Source organism: Rhea pennata, chromosome 1, assembly GCF_028389875.1.
Source record: "Rhea pennata isolate bPtePen1 chromosome 1, bPtePen1.pri, whole genome shotgun sequence".
NCBI lineage: Eukaryota > Metazoa > Chordata > Aves > Rheiformes > Rheidae > Rhea > Rhea pennata.
This window is the reverse complement of record NC_084663.1, coordinates 31,818,832-31,840,737: the sequence shown is the minus strand read 5'-3', so window position 1 is coordinate 31,840,737 and position 21,906 is coordinate 31,818,832. Positions and strand designations below refer to the sequence as shown.

The 21,906-nt window shown below is 37.9% G+C and overlaps 1 protein-coding gene across 1 annotated transcript in view; it reads right to left on the bottom strand.

Annotated features, from left to right (window-relative positions):
• PDZRN4 (PDZ domain containing ring finger 4) overlaps positions 1 to 21,906 on the bottom strand; it is a 251,259-nt gene that overhangs the window by 228,478 nt on the left and 875 nt on the right. Inside the window, exons 2-3 of the mRNA XM_062567416.1 lie at positions 19,758 to 19,844; positions 16,777 to 16,884 (exon numbers count right to left, since the gene is read on the bottom strand). Of these exons, the coding sequence (XP_062423400.1) occupies positions 16,777 to 16,884; positions 19,758 to 19,844 (195 nt within the window). The remainder of the gene's footprint in view (positions 1 to 16,776; positions 16,885 to 19,757; positions 19,845 to 21,906) is intronic.

Here is a 21,906-nt window from a genome sequence, read left to right as displayed (position 1 = left end):
ATTAGACTTTCAATCAGTATGGTACATTTTGTGTGTAACAGAGCAATGTTAAAAAGCTCTGACACTGATAACTAAGGTACTGATTCTGAACAACAAAAAGAAAAGAATCAACCATTACACTACTACCTCAGTTTTGAGTAACCAGACCTGAAATTTTGGTTTACCAGAACTCTACAGCTCAGTCTAAAAAGCCCACAGCTGCTTGAAGTGCTGCTGCAGGAAGAAGTGAGCAGGCGTGCCCAAGTTTTACTTTGCTTTTTTTCTGCCATTCCTTAACAATATCGCTCTGAACTGCATAACACAGGAGAGAGGAAAAAGCAGTCATCCTTCACTTTCTTCACCTTGATGAATGATGTTTCTTATTGCAAATATACTTGGTTGCCTTGGTTGGCAACAGAAAGCTATATTGCAGTATTCATAGTAACAATCTGCATTTGAAAAAACTCCCTCTGAAATGATCGTTTCAGACCATGAGAAGAGACTCTAGTTTGTGACTCATGGCAGTTCTCATTGCCTAATCACTTCCAAATCTTCATATATAAAGCAAGAGTCTCACACACAGGAAAACACAGCTCACAAATTATAGGAAGAAATTCAAAAGCACATCTCAAAAGCACATCTTAACGGTTATATAATACTCAAAGTTGGAAAAGTGTTGCAAGGGAAAGTTAAATGCTATTTAGAATGCACAGTTCAAAAACATTAAAAAACAGACAGGAACAATCTGTTTAATACATAAAACTTCAGATATTCATTTTATACTACTCCTCTGTGGCTTACCTCCTATCCTTTTAATATGTTCACTATATCAAGTAAAGTGTTACAAACAAAAGAATATTTCAAGAAAATTAGGATTTGAAATGGTGTTTGAAAACCACCATACTGAACATTCCTTTAGTTTGACTCATTTATTCAGATTGTTAATTCATAGGACAAAGATTATATTATAGTGTGGTGTCTGTACATCTGCTGCCACGATCCTCCTCATCTTCATTGCTGCATCTAAATGCTACTTCATTACTATTAGCAAGAACAACTTTGTGATTCCCTACAGCTTTATGTAACATGGATACAGAACCATTTTATTATCTATTAATTTACATATATTGTATACTTGCACTGGAGTGAGTATATTTTGTGATGGAAAAATTTGCCTGCACTCGTCTGATGTAGGAAGAAATACAACAGCTTTCTAAAAGCTAACTTACACATAAAACTTTGAAAAAAACGCTGCTAGCATTTGAACATCCCCTCCTCAAACTTCAAATTCAGAAACAGACACAAGCCTGCCACAGACCAATAAATACCAAATGGAGACAGAAAAAACAAATGTAAAACCATTCAAGGCATTTCTACAGGCAGCATATCCTTCCAACTGCAGCTTTTAATGCCTCCCTGCAGAAGCTTCCTTAGAATCAATGCATCTCACATACGTGTATCTTAAATCTGATATACTTCATCCAATGCATAAATATTCTTATTGAAATTGTGAGTGAAAACACCCAACCATAAAGCATTAGAATAAATCCATATAGACATAAGATCACCAAGAATAGGAAAAGAACATTTTGCATGGAGAAACTGCTCCATCTCTTAATTTCTCAGTACTGATTTCAAGTAGAAACTTACATACATTAAATATATATATTATCCCTCTGTGACAGATTTAATAAAGGTGCATTTTACCCAAAAGCTTGTCCACCATTTATAACTGTCTTTATGTTTGTTAGAAGACAGTATCTTTTATCAGAAAAAAATTCCCTTCCCCTATGTACTTTGCCTCTTCGCACAAATTGCTTAACCCAAAGCAACAAGTGCAGACTAAAATTTCTTACTTAGAGCAATGAGATAATTCATGCTGTTCTCTTGCCAAATCAGCTCCACCAATTTCTCAATCTTTACATTGTCTGTTTCTTCAAATAAACTCTGTCTCTCTGAAGACTGACAAAAAAAAATGAAGCACTGCTCCACAGCTTGGATGACCGCTTTCTGTACCGTTTCAAACAACATCTGTATCTTCACTTGCTAAAACCCAGCTCTACAGTTCCAAGAAGAGCTACTCATATTCCTCCAGAAGTTGCCAAATATCAGAGAGTGTGCTGAATTCTAAGAAGTCCCAGTGAACATTCAAACTAAGATCTAGGAAATGCTCTCAGCTGTCACAGCTGTTCACATCATTTCTCCCACTACAGCAAAGTTAGCTAAACTAGAGTGGTACACCAACTATCATCCTTGGGGATACAGATCGCTTTTTAAGCAGTTGCCTTCACTTCATTCCCATCCCAAAGATAGCGAGATTAATGAGATTGGAAATGACACAAAATATGTTAAGTGATTTCAAAGTCAGTCTTCAAGTAGCCAGGGCTTACCGGAGCATTTCAAGTAAAACCTCTTCCCGTGCTAACTCCTGCCAGATATTAAGGATCATGTTCAAAATTTAGCAATTTGAATAACTGAAACATGGAATAGGCTGTATGTGTATGCATTTTGTTTTGTTCTTTCCACAGAAAATAACACAGAGAGAGTCATCTTTGCTGAAAATAGGCGCCTTATTCATCTTTAATACCTTCAGGATGAGAGAACTTTTAGATACTTCACCTTAGGCAAGACGAATCTCGTCTTTAATGCCCAGTGTACTCTAGATTCTCTGAGATTTTACATTGGCACTTCTTCACTTCAGTCTTTTGTACACTGCGAAACACATGATTAGCACTGAAAAAGGTAAATATCAGGCAGACGGCTTGGCACAAGCACACTAACCTCACTTTTTATTGTTCTCCTAATTAATACCAGGGATTCGTCATCACGCAAAATTGGGTGCTTCAACCAGAAGCCATAATAGCAACAGTCTAACACTGAGGACACACCACCTCCAAGAATGGACCTGCAAATGGAATGTAAGCTTTGGCCAGCCGTTTACTAGTAAAACACACCATATATGATCTCGGGGAAAGTCAACTCATTTAAAATTGAAAGCAGCAAAATCAAGTATTTTATATAATTATGGTACATACAATTTATAATTACAGTCCATCATTTTGTGTGAGTCTAGCACAAATTTCACTCTGTCCATCCCACTACTTGAAACCAAATCAGCCCTTGTAAGGATCTCATATCTAAACGCATCTGAAACAAAACAAAATATAACTTAGCACCTGCGTGTGGATTGTAGGCTTCTCCTTCCAGAGCAGATCTACAACAACTGGAGATCATGTTGCCAGGTGGCAGATAGGTTGCTTTGAGATGGTAGAGAAGCAGAATGCTGGAACTTGAGCATTAAGCAGCAACTCTACTTAAGAAGCCAGGAGGATTTTTTGGGTTTTTTTTTTTTGTGTGTGTTTTTTTTTAAGTATATAAATGAAGAGGGACAAGAAACTTCAGAGGGAAAGTCATCTTAAAACACAGCAGCTAAAATAACTCTTATTGCTCTCTGCATGTGCCTATCTCTACTGATAAAGAGAGAAGGGTGAGTAGCTGAAACTTAGATATTTAACATTCTTCTTTGTCACAAAGATAGACACTTACTCAAAATCCTAGTTTTCTGTAACTTATTTTCTGATCAGAGATTTAAATTAAAAAGTACAGAGTTTCCAACAGAACTAATGGGTTAAATTTAATCACCATTTTACTGAATATACTCCACCATTTTGACCATTAAATTTTTTTTCTGCTTCTTTTTACCACAAACATAGCTTAAGCCCACAGCCCACTACAGATTTGAGACCAAAGCCAGCCATAGGAAACAGGGGGCACAAGCGCTTGGGTGAAATTAAGGTCATTTGAATCAAGCTTTCCCAGATTTTTAAAAGAAAATGGAAACTTAAAACTGGCCAAGCAGGGCAAGGAATTCAAAGAAGAATTGTTCACTGCTAGCCATATTACAAAGAAAAAACTTAATGTGTTGGCTTTCACATTGATTACTTTTTAATAGGTAGTATAAAATGGTCCTATTTGATAAGCTCTGTAAAAGTATATAGTGAGGTAGCTCCTTGAACTGCAGAACTCAAAATCCCAATAGACCAAAAAAAAAAAAAAAAAAGAGAGAGAACACCAAACAAAAAAACATCTAAAGCAATACTACATTTAAAGGAGCTGCTTTAACATGCACACCGATCTTTATTTTGTTGTAGAACCGCCCTGCTAGGCAGATTGGTAGTAATGTACTGTGGGACTCTGGCTAATTTAAGTCAGGATTTTTAAGCAATCAGATTAAAACTCCATTGTTAACAGCTCTGCTAAGTTTATCTATTAATAATGTTATCTGAATAATCCATTTTCTGAACTATTTTCTAAAATGTCCACATTTTCCTCAGATTTTTATAGTACTATCCACGTTATATGTTAATTAAAAGATAGAAACATAAAGATTAAATGGCAAATACTGATTCTTTTGATTTTTATTACTCCGTACTATGGAGCAGAAAGAAGAAAAAAAAAGAGAGAGAGAGAGAAAGACAAGTAAACTCTTTCTTAGTAAGAATACAAGGTTAAAGCACTTAAATTAATCAGTAAAGGCTGAAAATAGTGATATCAACATTTATTTAACATGAAACATTAGTTATAAGAGTTCTTTCCTCTAAATATATATATAAAAATAAATAATATATATATATATATAAAAATAAAAATAAAATAAATAAAAACTCACTTTTGGTCTTTAATGATTCTTTTTTAAAAATAAAAATAGAAATGTTCTTCAGAGTCATGCTCTGCTTACTCTTTCAAAATCAAAGTGAAAAATAGGAAAAATCAGAAATACTTCTATTCAAAATATTTCAAAAGCTAACATTTGAGTATTTGGAAATGGGGAAGAACACCTAATACTTTTTGAATATTATCATACATCCTCATAGGGAAGTATTTCTGCTTGTAGTCTTTCTATATCCACTAGGACTGTTTTATGATTTTAACACTTTTTTTTGGTCATTGGAAAATGAATTTCAGTGCTTTTCAAAATAGTCAGTTTTCCATTTAACCTCAGTTCTAGAGCATGTTAAAAACAGTCATGTGGAACACTTGGAGATTTCAGACATTAAGGAAACAGGATGCAAGGGACAAAAAGTGTAAGTGAGAAAGAGCTGCTACACATCTGGTACTAGCATGAGGTGTCCAATTTGGATCAGGGCTCCGACCACTGTAAGGGAAATGAAGGATTCAGCTTTTTGCTCCAGACTGCTATGTGCTGTACCGCTTAAAAATGTAATTAATACATTCAAGAAGAGCACAACAGCCCAAAAGCTCTTGGAACATTTATCTTCCAGATGGCAGTAGTAGCTACCACTCAGAGAAGGCTACGGGTAAGCAAAGGTATTTGCTGAAGAGGCTTGCTGACAGCATGAAGACCATATGGCTCCATCCTTGTCGTGTGCCAGTCCACATCTGTCTGTAACAGATAAGGGTATGGTTCCAGCTGTTTTGATTCACACAAGCCAGCAAACCCCTTCCATATAAAAGAGCATGCCTGTCTTCTGCAAGCTGCTGGACAGACTTCATATCACTCAAGGATTCACTTGATCACTGTGCTTAAAGAAACTAATTTAAAAGCGAATGCCTGTACTCAGAAATAGAAGCGCAAATTCTAAGCCATGAGGTCCCTCAAATGTTGGACACTAAAATATTCCTGTCCTCAGCTCTATTTTCCAAAGCAGTCTACTTTGTTTCCCATAATCTGCAACTGAAAAGCTGCTAGTGTTTTTCTCCATTAACTGACACATTTTAAAAACCTATAGGCTTGTACCGTGATGGTTTGCTCTGTACTATACATCTTTAAACAGTAAAGCAGTTTTCCTAGTACCTTCCCCTACTGCAGCAGATCGTGGTGGCTATAGTCTTGTGTACTTTGTCACGACCACAAAAAATGTCTTCCATCCATAAATATTCATGGTATGAGTCAGGGTCAAGTGGTATCTAACTGGATTAATTCAATGTGCTAACATCAGGACTGGAAAACACTACTTAAGGCATAGTCTCATTATCAAGTACATCACATCTACTACTTTCCTCCCCTCTGCCCTTCAAAAAAAAGTGGGCAAAGTTAGTCAGAGTTTACAGAGGGAGGGCATCTTTTCTCTCCACAGACCTCTCTAGCCATTTTCTACAACTCTTGCACATACATAGTGGTTAGTAGAAGATTTTTTAAAATATACATATATATATGTGTGTATATCTCAATCACAATTCAATGCAGAAGCCTGAAAGAGAAATTTCAAGGCACTTTCAGAGGCGGCAGATTTTGTGTATGCACTACAAAAAGCTTTGAATCACACAATATCCACATAAAAGAACTCATCTGATATGGGGCAATCCACTAACAAAAAGTCTCATTAAAAAAGCCTGTAAGTGATATAAAACATCACATTTTCCACAATTCCCAGATACATCTAGTTCATTTTATCTAATATGTTATAGTAGCTGTGATGGTCTAACAACGCCAAAAACAGTCAGCTGCATGGAAAATACACATCTGGAAAAACAGAGAAGGTTTCAGTCACACAGTCTTGACGAATGATCCGTTTGTTCAATAGTTTCTCTTTTTCCAACTATATCAGTTGTTCTAATGAAAGATATCACTACTCTCTTAAAGTCTCTCCTGATTTTCACCAAATGAAGGAGACAGAAGAAATATCAGGAAAAGACAGATGAAGGGAAAAGGTCATATTCTATATCTACCTATTCTGGATCTTCTCCTGTATTAAACATTTGCTTCTAGACTAAACAGATTCATAATTTGGATCCAGTGTTAAAGAAGCAAAACTCTGATAGGTGTGCAGAATACAGCAATGTTCAAATTTGTTTTTCATACTTCATAAACAAGAAAAATGACAGAATGTCAACAGTTATGAATTATGTTTTTCCAAAAGTCCTCCCTTTTGTCCCACTCTATTTCATAATCTTGCTACTTGAAAAGACAAAGTATTGTTCAAAGAAAATATTATGTAATTATCATACTGTAAATAATATATGTAAACTTACTATGTAAATAAACACAGCAGACATGATTTATTTTGTCAACAATATTTCATTACGAAAATGCCTTCCAAAATTATTTGAATGAAGAGGCAGTGTTGAGTCATTTTGTACTCCTTTCCTGAAGCAACAGGGATTCAACCAAGTTGAGTCTACATATAAGGTTGTAAAATAACGTCACATTTTAATTCCAAACAACATAAACAAAGGCTTTTTAGTAAATGTATTATTAACAAATGTACTTAGCTTAATATACTTAATCTTACTTAACATTATCTTTAACAGCAGTTCGAAGAGACCATATCCGCTCTTGCAATTTGCAAAAAACTTTCCCTCACTGTATGGCTTTCAGTGCTGCAGAATTTTGCATTTTAGAGGTGAAGCTTCCAAACGAAAGTTGTTCTTGAATTATCACACAAAATTTCAAAGAATTTGTAAAGCACAGTCCTGTACATGCTTCTGACTATCCCTATTCACAAGTTCTGAGGAGCATTTCCCAGCTCAACACATTACCACATCTCACAGCTCCTTAGAAATTAGGTTATTAATTTTCTAAGTGAAGCCATGAATAATGACTTCATTCTGAGCATTTCTGCATTGCCAGACATTAATGACTTTTTCTACTCAGCCTCTGATTATAGAGAACAGTGATTAGCGACTCCTTACAAATGTAATTAGCTGATTAAGAAAAAGGGCAGAGGAGATCAAAGCTCTTGGAGCATATATAGCCTTTGGATTGCAACAATCAATTCAGTGACTTAAGAGGATAAAACACTGCATTCACACAACATATGTAAGCTGTCATCTCCTCTAACTGTGAAGCTGTCTCAACCACAATAAAGAACAACCTCTATGAAAGGCTGAAAAAGGCTATTTTCACTTTCTGAAAACACTGCAAGTTTCTGGGGTGCCAGCAGAATATGCTGTGGGAGGCACAGCTTCCTCAGACTTTATTAATTTCCAAGGAACAAACCCAGCATGGTCTCAAACTTTATCAGAGCTATTCATAGCTGGCTTTAACCATTAATTATTCCAACTACTCCTTGTCATATGAATCTCAAAGGGTTACCGCCCTCTGATCAATCTGGCAGTGGTTTCTGAAGTTTCTCACTTTTCCTATTCATACCACAATTGACATGGTTAAGGAAAGTTATCAAAAAATGCCTTTCATCTTCTCAAAGCCTCTAAAGTTCACCAGATTATGCTATTTCAGCCACATATTGACAATTCAGCCTACCATATTTCTAAGACAGACTAAAGCTCTACACCAAGTAGTCTTCAATCAAACTGTCTAATATGGGGATATGACTTCTTTAGTGGAAGAAAAAACACTTTCTTCAGCTTCAGGGCTGATCCAAGATCATGCTCAAAAAAAAAAAAAAAAAAAAAAAAAAAAGTCCTTCATCACATCACAAAACTTCATCTTCAGCAACAAAACAAGATACATTTATATGACCTTGTTTTCCTTTGCATAAACAGACACCAACATACAAATGTCTGTATACATAATTATTTGAAAAATTCCTAAACAAAACACTCCTTTGCACATGCCCTTCTCTTCCTGGGAAGGGGATGAAAGAAGCAGCATGTGACAGATGTTACTCATGTTGCTTAATACTCCTGAAAGTGCTCATGAGCACCTTTAAGACCTCATATATAGAAGAATTTACTCCAAACCTTCTACTTGAGCTACTATTAACTGCATTGCTTGCGCTGCTGAACAATATGGAAGTATGTGCATTAAAGTTGCCTTGTTTTGGAAGGTTCACTCTAAAGCTAAGGAAAAGAAATGGGAAGAAGAAAGATGACATGCTGCAAAGGCAAGCTGAAACACAGCATTTAAGAAAATGCTGCGTTTCAACTTGCCAAGTTTCTGACACATTATCCCTCAGGGCTGGGATTAGACACTTCAGAAAGGAGCTGGGTGTGACTGGGCCTCCACACAATGCCTAGGGATCTGTAATGCGTGGCAGCAACATCATCTCCGGGATCTTGCAGGATCTTAGGCTAGTCAGCTTTTCCACAGGTTAACCAGAATCCTTCACACCTAACAGCACAGCTAACTTGCCAACCTGGCAGCTGCCTTACTCTGCAGACCTGGTACGGTTACCATAGTTCTGCTCCAGTTCTGTCCTACCCTATCTCCGTATCAGTGTTCCCTGTGGAAGTATGTATATATATGATCCACTTCCACAATTCAATTCCCCTATTTCTACATCCCTTTCACTTCTCTCATCTTGCCAATTTATAGGCAGGCATTAGAAATCACCTCTGTGGAAATATAAGGTTGATGCTTTGTATTCTTCAATTATAAGGGTCAACATCCCCCATTTTTCTTCTTCCTCACATGATCTTATTCACTCTCCTCCTTCTGCTCCTATGGTGATCCAGCTGCATTAGAGATTCCCCTATAGTCAAAGCAAGATAGAAATATGTATGTCATTGGAGAGAGGGGGTTGTGCATGCAAGTTACCAAGTCTCTTCTTCATCCCTCTGCTATCCTACCTAATCTAAGCTACCTAGACAAGATGCAGGAGAGTAGGAGTAGCTTAAAAACCCATAGTACAGAATAACGTTCACCACTTCCACTTAGCTTGTTCTCTTGACTCCTTTCAAGCTGGGTTACAATTCAGAAGTACTTCCACTCTGCTCCTTCTGCAACGTCTGTCTTGTGCCTTGCCCCAGCCACCTCAGCCTCTCCTTCTCTTTGTTTACTAGGAACCCCTTGCAAAGAAGCACCCTAGCACGTACAAAGGTGTAGTACACCAGCTAGCCGCATCTCATAAAACAGCTATGATTCACAAGCCATTGGCTGAAGAGACCTGCTGGAAATGATGCCACGGCTGTATCTCCTGAATATACTGGTTCAACAAATAAAACAGTTGGAGGGTTTGCCTGTCAGCCACATTCCAACCACAAGTTTGGAATTTCCACTTCCACAGATAAAGACACTGCAAGCACACACATTTCCACAAGGAATGAGATAAGTGAAGCCAAGTTTTCTAGCAGGGAAAAAAAAATAGCATTTACTTGCATGCATGCTTGGCTGTCTATGAAAACAAGCTCAATGAGCGTAGCTGGGTTACAAACCTACACACATGTGCTTCTCTAGAGCTAAGTCTACAGTGAGTCTTCAAAGTAAAAACTTCTCAGTTTACACTTCAAATTAAAAAAGACACACCTCTTAGAAGTCAAGGCACTTCAGAATTCTTTGAGATACTGCTTTACACAAGTATCAAAATAGTACTCTGCCCATTTAGGAACTTAATACTCTATTCAATTAAGTAACAGATAGAATATTAAATTTCCAATCATAAAACCTTAAGTCATTATTAAGTATTATTCTGTTAATACAAAATTCTCTAAGTCTTAACTAATGTTTTGCTTGCTTGCTGCCTTTTCTTTAGGATACAAAATATTTCATGAAATCCTATTAAGATTTGTGACACAACATCAACTACAGAAGCGTTTATACAGGAGAATGGACTACCAAAATATCTTTTGCCACAAAAATACAGAAATATGAGCTAACAAACAAGCAAGAAGTCTTTTACTGTTTTCTCAAAGTGTAGACATTACATTGCTGGAATTTTAACTACTTTCTCAAGGAATATAACCTAGTTTCCCAAACACAACATTTGCATTTTAGTTCAGTGAACAGAGAGGAATGTACGCACCTCTGAAGACGTATAGTGAGCTCAGTCACATTTGGGATCTTGGGCAATGAAGTACAAATTCAGGCATTCCAGGCACCCAAAGCTAGAGGTCACCTTCTTGCACAAAAAGCATATGGAGCACTAGGCTCCTCCATCTATGAGATGATGAGACCCAGCCTGCACAGTCTTCTGAGGCTGGGCACCAGCAGCAGTAACCAGCTTTTCTATAACATCATAGCTAAAGCAAACACCTGGAACTGGAAAACTGCAGCTACTGGTGTTCATTCAGTCTGGGAACTCTCATTTTTCCTATCTAGAAGTGTTCTAACCACAGGAGATCCTGGCTAATAGCATTCACTACTTGCCCACCCACAAAGCGAAGAACAACAAAATCAGAAAAGTATCATTCAAGAAAGCATCATATCAAGGCACAAAATTGAGATCATGCAAGAGACAAACTCTTTTACTGGCACAAGCACTCACCTGGGGCAAAGCCAGTATTCCAGATCCAGCTCCCTGGCATGAATACGTATTTCATGCCAGATTATCACTGCATAATCCTGACTCTCAAATGCCTGCCAGCACATAGCTCAGCTTCAAGAAGATGGGTGGAGACTGGTCTCACATAGGATAGCCTCTGCCCTAGTAACAAGGGAAATTATCTGGATATGTAAGCTCAGCCCTTTGCAGGCAGGGCAGAGCCTGCAACCTAGATCTCTCACTTCTCACTGAAGCACACTAACACTTTCTATTAGGCAAGAAAGCCAGTGAGAGCATGTCACATCCAACTTTTTAAGCTTCTTCAGGGAGCTGAGATAATTCAGTTGTCCTCAAACCTGTATCTCAATAGGTAAGGGAGAGGGGAAAGGAGGCTACAGGCATTTCTAAGCTGTGGTGTAACTGATTTACTCTGCTAGGGATCCTTGAGACTAATTAGGAGGTATCTAATGAATGCAGGTGCCAGACATTATGAATTTATCAAGGATTTAGGAGAACTTAATACACATAAGGCCATTTTGGGATGATTTAGGCACATGAAAACCCAACCACTAAAATTATCTGTGCATCCTACACAAAAATTTCCTTCAGCTACCACCCAGATCTCATTTCTCACATCATGTGCAGCTTTGATTCAAAACCATCCCGTATTTATTAGCTCTGATCCCAGCAAGACAGTCTTTAAGCTCACTATTTCTACCACCATCATCCGACAGCGGAGATTCTTAGCTAAACAAATGTGACGACTATCAAAGATTTCACTTGAGCAACACAGTGAGTGTAATGACAGAAACATGCAGCAGATGAAACATCACGAGGCTGACACACAGCACAGTCAGCAGTCTGGCAATAGTTAAAAAGTTTCTGGGTAGGCGCTTTGCAGATGTAAGTTTTTTCTGCCAGTATAAGCCTCGAGACTTTTTGTCTTTATTGAAACTGGCTTTGCTGACATGCGCTTGAAAGCCGTTGTGTATGTACTCTCCAAAAAAGTGAAAAGAACAAAGGGAAACATGGAATAAGAGATGAAGCTTAATTTATTATATACTTACGGAGCTCAGGCTGCACAAACAAAATACATAGTCATAATACATATGCATCCATCTCATTTTTCAAAGAGACTTAAAGACTTAAGACTAAAAATGTTTTCCTCCTCTTCTCCATCGTGCCTGTTTCTCAGCCATCAAATTAATGAGAATCAACTAACTAAAATGCAAAAGGGCCAGTATTCTCATTTCATTTGAGAGTAAAGTAACAGAATCCTTTGCCTTTCAGAGCAAGCAGCAAAAAAATACTTGGTTCTTCCAAATGACGATGTGCTTATATTTCTTCTTATGAATATTTTAATGTTCAGCCTAAGCCCCTTTTACATGCTCACAAGATTTTCACTGCTGTTTTGTTACTTGGCAAACTTACTACAGAAAGTTCAGCCATGAGCATAGGGCTCTGCCTCCTATGTGAATTAACAATAGCTCTTTTTCCTCAAATTGATCAAATACTGCTCATTTTTTAAAAATTCATAAATTCCATTTGGATTGTAAATTCTGCCTTGGTCATGTACTTTATCAGCATATTTCACTTTGGTAGTACAGTGCTATTTTGCAAGACACTGTGACTTACACAGTGAAAGAGAATTTGAAAAATTAAGTCACTGTTTTTTTCAAAACTTGGGCTCAAACCAGAGGAGATGACATACGGATGTCTATAAAATGTATTATTACAGCTAAAAATAAAAACAATTTTAAATAACTAGTTCTGAATATAAGCTTCCACATCATTGTAAGCTTCCCAAGGAAAGCATCACCACTCAGTGCCTGCACTTTTCTAACACTCTTCCAAAGGCTAATGACTACCCACAGGATATTGGTGCAGTTGGAGCTCTAGTCAAGTGTCATTTGCACGTGAAGTTGAACTGACTGCAATTTTCCTCCACGCAGAAAGAGCCAATCCCAGTGCCACTGCACATAATTATACATACATACACACACGCATATGCACATACACACATACACACATATATGTAAGGCAGCAGGGAAAACATTTCTGTGTATCAACAACATTGCCAAAGATCACAGCTCTGGTTTATACTCTGTCTTGAGAAGTCTATTAGCAATAGCAAAGACATGCAGTGAACTTACTCAGAAAATAAGATTTGCAGTGAGGTGGAGATGAAATGATACATAGCTTTATAACTGTGATCCATTTTCAACATTCAAGAGAGCAAAAGGTACATCCAAAAGTCAGAGTCTGGTGAATTTATAAGGCTGCTCATATCCAAGGGTTTTATGTTGAGAGTCTCAGATAGAAATGCTACATCTAGTTTTACGAGATTCTTTTTACAGCATGTGATCGGTATTCAGTCCTAGAATAAACTTTGTGCTATGTTAATTTAGGGAACTAGATCCTTTGGATAAAAATGTTTGAAAGGAGCAGAAGACACTGACTTCTGGGGGAACCTCCTGTGTAGAAGTAATTCATGAAGAAGAATTTCTCCTTCATAAACAAGTAATGGTTATTTCTGGCTTGCAGTGAGATTCCTGAAAGGACATACTGCCAAAATGTAGCTCATGCACATCGCTATCCCAAGCCAGCTTAACACAGCATAAACAAACAAGTTTCTTCTCACAGATGAATTAACCTTGGATAAAGAGTATAATGCTCCAAAAAGGCCTGAAAGCCTTCTCCTCAACTGAGTGGTGAAAACGGTCAATAACAGTCCCGTGACAGAACCCTGTGAAGACCTGCAGGCCTCCAACACATGGAGGACGCATGCGGCTGTTGCCTTTCACCTCTCCTAATGCAGGCCGCCTTTCACGTTGACCCACCACGGCCTGCCAGCCCACCAGTGTCTCTTCCAGGTTCCTGCTCCTCAAGTAAAAATGTATTCTCACCCGACAGTAACAGCCACACAAACTCCAACATTTTTCAGATGATCCAAAGAGACCCCACTGCTCATACTCTGGGCATGCTGACTTCAAAATCCTTCATGAACTCAAGCCACTTCTACGGCATTTTTACCAAAATTCTGTACCATTTTTATATCAAATACCTTAAAAAATAAATCAACTTCTCACTTTGGCACCCTTTCAATATAATCACAATTATTTGACAAAGCTACTGCTACACCACAATAGATAATGACCTACATAAAAGTGAAATGCACCAAAGGTTGTCTGCCAGACTTGGTTCAAAACTCCAGCTGACAATGCCGTGCTACTGTGAAATCCATTTGCTGCACTAGGTTACACATGAGCTGGTCATCTGAAACGTGCACAACTCACTCTTGTCAACCACGTGCAGCTAACATTTGTTAAACATCTGATAAAGCACTGAAACAAATTACCTTCTTTATTTAGCAACATGCCTTGAGAACAGATTTTCTCCTGATTTAATGAGATAGTTCTGTCCGTTATCCCATTAGCTACGCACTGCTAAAAAGAATACCCAGAGCATCCCACTGCCAAACAACCGGTTGAAGCAATCAGATGATTTCCAAACATCAGTTCCTTCTGCTTTTGATTACTGAAAAATGGTTTCTTAAAATACCCATCTATATCACCCACTAGATCAGATCACTGACAAAGTAAAGAGCAAGTAAAAATAAAAAGACCTACTTTCTATCAATTTTTAAGCAAAACTGGCTCACATTTTCTCTCACCAAAGCTCCTATTTTATGTATCTGCCAACATTTTTGAAACAGTTACACCATCTGACTTATTCCCTGACACCAGAAGCATTCGTATTCATCTTTCAACCCAACCGGCAGCAGTGCTGTCAGGACATCCTGGTACAAGAAGGCATCAAAAGCCACATATGGACAAAGTAAATTTCAGCCTTTTGACTCCAGCTGCTTATGCTGGTCTAGCATAAGTATATAGGATATACAGTCTAGTATACAGGAATAGTTACTTACATACACTTCAGTTAGAAGATTTAATGTTACCTTTTCTCCTCTTTTTACTTTGGTCTGATGAATTCTGAAGCACTAGCATGTTTAGTAAAACCTTTGGCGTAAACCTCTACATTTTTAAATGCTTGCCTAAATACAAAAGGCTACGCAGAAAGACGTTGTATATTAATAAGGTAAAAACTGTGTCCCATTTGGAGCAATATGAATATATATGTGACATTGCGCATGTGTTTTCACATGGAACTGAAATCTCTGTGCTGTCGATAGCAACTTATATATCAGTATGTTTTTACACAGCTACAATTCTAAAAAGATAGTAATTAAATACATAAAACTCAAGTATCGATTATGGTGGCATTTTGAGAAACACCATCAAGTTTAATAAATGCTGTTCCATGAATTTATTTTTCCTTCATCCAAATACATCCTGTTTTGTCATAAAATTCAAGCCACTGTGAAAGATCAGTAAAATAAGGCAGAAAATGTTCAAAAGTATAAAACTGTAGAGCAGGTCAATTTCTAGAAAACCTAACACAAGTGAAATAGCATTGTCAGAAGGAAATAAATTTTCTCAGCTTAAGGTTGCTGCTACAAAATATTTGGATGTGAAGCCTTCTTATAACAGCCACATGGCAAGTTCAGTTCTGCTCAGCCAACTTGGTTTCTGCTAGAGATGTACCTATCTGCCAGTTAGGAGCATGCGCTTGCTTTTTCCAAAAAAAAAAAAAAAATAATCGGGTTTCACACCCTGCTCCAGGCACCCAACAGTAAGGGTAACACCAGCATTCAAACAGCCTCAGCTTAGGGTTCTGCTCCTCAACAGCGAAATAACGCGAGAAGCTACCCGCTCTGCGCCCTTGTGCCTCACCCCCGGGTTTCACGTAGCCCTGCTTGAAGCCCTGTCCAGCTGACAAGTTCACACAACGCCTTTAAGCCTTCCCGAAACGCAAGGCCAGAGGGACGGAGCCAGTTTGAGCAGCTGCGTTAAACGCTGTCCTTACGGAGGCAGGCTGCCCTAGAGCTGTGATGTGACATCGTGACAGCACAGCAAGGAAGCTGTTCCAGCGACTATTTAATTTCCACACATTGCTACAACTTTTACAGGGCTAATTAGGGTTACAGATGTAAGCTAGGAAAGAACGAGAGTTTTTTTTCTTCAGACTTTTTTTCATGATACATTATTTTCTTTTATGGGAAAAATTGCTTATAAAACAGAAATAGATTTTATTATTTCCATGCTAGGACGTTACATGATTGGGAAAGAGCTGTATTGGTCCTGGTGAGTACAACAGATGATCTACATCTGATCATACAGGAAAAAGCACCGTCTCTAACTGATTAAGAAGTTTCACAACACTGCTTACCAGCACAGCTTCTGTGAAGTGTCTCAAGATCACAACAGCAATACCTCTGGCACAGGGCAACACCAATTCCACATTAACACTGTGGATTTATATAGAGTCGTTTGCCTTTTTCTTGAGTTAATAAAAAGAAAAACAAAATCCCTCTCTGGCCTGCTAGTTCAGTTTGCCTTGATTAAATTATTTTAATCCTAAAATCAACACATTTATTAGTTGCTAGGAAAAAAAATGTTCCTTTGCATCAGACAAATGCTTGAATAGTTCAGTGTTTAAGAATGATGTTAACACACACCAAAGGAGGAAAATTACAACATACTTAGTGTAAAAACCATCAAATCCATGATTAATCTGACAATGTAACAGAATAATCCACTGTTGCTTTTCTTACCTCAATAATCTTGTCATGAATTTGCAGGCCGTCTGCTTTGTCTGCAGGACCATTTTCCAAAATTTTTGACACGTAAATTCCCTCAGCAGAAGATCCCTCCTGATTGTTCTGTACCAGATGATATGGAAGTGGCAAGAAGGGCCACATTAGTACAAGAAAGGAGACGGTACTAAAATCAGCAGCAATGAAAAATGCAAATCCACCTGAAATATGCAGCTTGTTTTTTTAGCTAAGGATTAAACTCCTTGGGATTTTTTTTTAAACTTGCTTAACACAAAATAGTCATTAATCAAAAGGACAGAATTAATGAACTATTCTGACATTTTTGACAAGATTATCCGTTTACTTCTGGTTATTTTAGTCCAAACGAAACATGGGGTGCAATGGTAACTCGATCCTAGCTAAAATATTTAAAGCAGACCTCACAGTTCACAGCAGACAGTGACAAGTATGTAAACGTATGGAGGAAAATAGTCATAAAAATGGAAACCCATGGATCCTCTCAGGATGGAAAGTGATCCTGCAGTAGTGCTTTTTGTAAACTTTTTTTCTAGGTTTGAAAATAAGGCCCCAAGATACAAAATGACATTAGTGAGCCGACATGGAGCAGTGACAGGATTTGGTCGGAATGGGTTGACCTCATAAATCCTATTCACATGGGAGATTGGGAGTTTGCTGAACTGTGAAATTCATAAAGAAAAAGAGAACCCACTTCCAGTTATCTCTACACCTTTCTAAGTACAACCCATACAAAGGTCAAATTTCAAGCTGGTAATTTATCTACCACAGCTGGAATGAGACATCTGATGTTGTTGCACATGCTAAAATTATTTCATAGCACGATATAGTCCCAAATGTTTTAAATCATTAGTTTTAAATCATTATTAATAAAGGAATAATGCCAAACAGACTCTGCCTACTTAAGCACTAATAAATATTCATTCAGATAATAACCAATACGGGTATAAATAAAGAAATCTTTTTTCAGATCTTTTGGGCTTTGCACAGCAGTTTATATGAGGCTCATTTTCCTTCGGTGACCAGTGAATTGCCAATCAACATTGCGATTCATGTGTGTTCAGGTTTCTAGGAACAGGTCCTTTACCCTCAGGGAGAAACATCTGTATTAATTTTCTATTAAGAAAGTGATAAAAATGATAACAAAAATTGGAGCCACTGTGCAAGATGCTCTACTGTGTATGGTAAATGCCCCATGGAGACTTAGACCAGACAGATTTCAGTTTCAGATTACGATGTTGTAAACTCATTTTTTCCTTTGTCACAGAGGCACATAATTGTCAGATAAGAAGCAAAACAAACTTATTAATGGCTCCATAAATATTTTGAAACGACAAACAAACAGACCTCCACTGAACTCTCATTTAAGCAGTGACAAATGAAACTGCGATAAAAGAAGCCTAATAGTCATTAACCAAAATGCAAGAGGGACAGCTTTTGTTTTTTCCGTACAAAAAAAAGGGGGGAGGGGGGGACGTTCCCTGCTATTTCCTTGGGCTCCAAGCATGTTGAGTGGGAGTTCAGACCAATATCTAGGAATATCAAACATCTGTGGTACTCATGACAACAAGATTAAAACACAACAAAACTGAATTTGTGAATTCTGCATCAAAGACTCAAAAATTCCCAGGACCTAGCTCTGTCGCACAGTTCTACCATCTTCTCTCTCCTCAACTACCAGTGTTGGTCAGTGGTGGGCCATGATCATTTCCTGCTCCTGATCAGCAGTTCCCTTTACGAACAGTGCTAAAACACTTTATTTATAAAGTATGCTTTATACTACACTATATAAAAACTTTATACAATTGTCACTTACTCTTTACACTTCCAAAATAGTTATTCATTCACAAAGCCTGACAGTTTATAACATCAAAAATGTTTACAGTATATTTTATCCTATGACTATAGGATATAGTTATTTCCTGTTATTTCATCCTTTCATTAGAAAATCTAACAAACTCTTGCTTTGGATTTCCTGTAACATGCATTCGATAACTGCTGTTCTTCATATTTAGCCACAAGGAGCAGCAATTCTGCAGAGCAGACAGTAAACTTCTTTGGCTTTAGTGCTAATGGAACAGACTCTCTGGCACCACTAAATACAATTTTAGAGCTACATAAATACACATATAGCTTATATAAATGTAAATATATAACTTATATAGAAATACAGCTTTAGAATATTGCAAAACTAATATATAGGGTCCCATTCCCCTCTGCAGTAATAGCAGGTTACAGCTCTCCCACTTAAAAGAAAAACAACTGATCAGTACATAACTATTATCAAGCATTTTTAATCAACCATTAATTTTCCAGTTGAACAGGTTTCTTTACTCCTCGTAAGTAATCACAGTCCTGATTAGTACTTTCAGAAAATAAAAAAATGCATATTCTTATGCATAGTCTAGGATTTTTAATGAGCCTTCTAGAGCTAGACTGATGATTTGTGAGACTAATTTAAGATATAAGATCAATGAAAACTATATTTCAAGTCACAAAGAAATAAAAATTGAAGGCAGGCATATAAAAGCAGCACACGTGCTTAAATTATCTCAGCTACATAATCAAATTTTCATCTCTCCTTAAAAAGAAAAAAGCAAGCAGTTTCCAGAAGTTTCAAGGGATTAATCCTGCAACACTTACTCTTACAAGTAGTCCCAGAGATTTCCATTGAGCAGTGTACATGAATACATGTTATTCACGTGGGAACACAGTGCAGATCAGCCTAAAGTTTTATACCAAAAACAATGGGAATTTCCTTCATGAAAATGAGAATAATCCCATTCTCAAAAGATTAGGTCTTCAAACAATAAATCTAATTATACCTGATAATATAGAGTTCTTCAATCTATGGCACTGATTCTACACCTACCGTCATCCAAACTAACTCTTTCATTAATAACAGTGTACAAAGTAACACAAAATATGGTCAGAAAGTAAACTACATCTACTTTTCTCTTTACCTTATTGGGTCGTCCTCCTATAATATTGAATCCCAAAGTATCATTTTCTCTGTGTAGCATGATTGTTAAAGGTTTGGGTTCTCCTCCCTAAGAAGAAAGAAGTGAAACACTATGAAAGAGCATTGCCTCTAAAAGAAGATCCTAAATGAGATCACTAATGTGAAAAAAATTTAGCTGGAGAATATGTAAGATAAGGCTCAAAGGAAAATCAGGCTGAAAATATAACACAGAATTTGCACTGGAAAACAAACAAGCAAAAAGGTATGTGTCACTGAAATGCAACAGGTAGCTAAAGTGCTCAATTATTTTAAGCGCTGAACAGAAAAAAGCACATGCTTTTGGTGGCAGGAAAGCTCAGCACCACTGAAAGAAAGGCTCCAAATATCTGTAAGTCTCTAAAAAAAAATTCTATGTGTACTAATGTTTAAGACATTAAGGACACAGGTGAAATCCTCAGCATTATAATTTCCAGACCCAGAAGCCATATCCATACAGGTTTCATAGCAATTTATAGGAAAGATACAAAAAAAAAAAAAAAATAGAGTGCAGAAAGTATCTCTGCAATGAAATAGAGTTTTTTTCTAGACAAAATTTAAAGTATAAAGCAAACAATCAAAGCCAGTGATGGAATCAAAATTTAAAAAATTGAAAAGAGAAAGACACCTTCTCCTTCAGAACAAGTAAGTAATTTTCTGAATAATAAAATCCAAACACAGCCTGGAAGCTTCAGCATAGCAACTTACCTTATATTTACATCATTCACATATAAAAATAGTTACATTTCAGGAGGCATAATCTCCACAAAAAAAAAAAAAAAAAAAAGTATTCGTCTGGTAGAGCAAAACGTCTGTGTTTGTCATTCTGTATAAATTGGTTGATTAATGCAAATTCGACACCTAAATATATTATACCTATCTAAACATTCAAAATACATCACATAACGTTGAAGCCCACACTTTATTAACTGTGACAGTGAAATGTTTTATTGCAGCATGATACAATTAATTTTAATGAAGTACTTTTCTACTTTATCGACAGTTTTTCTTCAAAATGCCTGTTTTGTTCATTATCTTGGTCTCCTGTAAAAGGCATTTCTGCGAGGCAGAACCTACAGCAACACCTACCGGCGGTGTCCAGCAACGGCAGATACTCAACTGCTGCCCAGGAGAAAAGCCTTCACGCCACCCATCGCACGTACGTGCCAATTCCCCTCCAAAAAGCCAGATCTCTCTTCCCTCCTCTACAGGCCCTGCTTCTCTCGCTCATCCCACAAGCTGCTGGCTTCCATCCTAACACCTTATCACATCCTCCAAGGGATGAAGCAGAGGTGCCCCTTCCAGCCACTAACCTGGACCTCGTGGATCAGCTACCCAAAGGAAGTTGGGAAAATAAAGAGAGAAAAAGACGAAGTGTTGAAGGCTCCAAACACAACACGTCTCAGTGCCAAGAAGCCCCAAGTCGCTGGCACAGGAGACTCTTTAGAGCAACGTCCCCCTGCTCATTTCACGTGCAGCGGGCAGATGCTCAGCACGCTGCTGTACTTCTGCAGTGCGCTGGCTGGTCAGGTCTTTCCCTCTTGCTTCCTAAAGGTCTATGAAAGGGCTTTTGCTTCCCAAAGGTCTATAAAAATTTGATGGAGAAAATTATCTCGAGTGGAGCTTAAATTATATTAAATCACTTCTCACCAACCAACAGCGCCAGACTCCGCACAGCCAGGAAATGAAGCTTGACAAAGCAAAACCCTTAAAGCACATTAAGCCAACTAACCAGCACGCTCGGGTGTTTCTTCAGTCTGAAGGAAGCAAGACTCCATCTAAGAAGTGTCATCAGACTTGATAAAAGAGTGAAGCACTGCACGGCTCTCTACTGTCAATGCTGGGAACTGTTACTTCATTCCCCCAAAGGAAAGAGACTTCTCTGTCTTTTCACAGTAGTTTCCAAAGTTTCTAAGGATTTGTGGTTTTCAGCTGCTCAGGCAAAAGGCAGCGCCATGCCCTCGCCTCCTGCCACCCCAGCTGCGGAAAGCCGAGCGGCAGCAGCACTCAGGTCACCCCGAGGGGGCGAGACGGCAGCCCCAGGCGGACACGCCGCTCGGGGGCACCTCGCCGGCTGCCAGCCCAAACCCAGACCCTCTCCTCTCCCCGCTGCT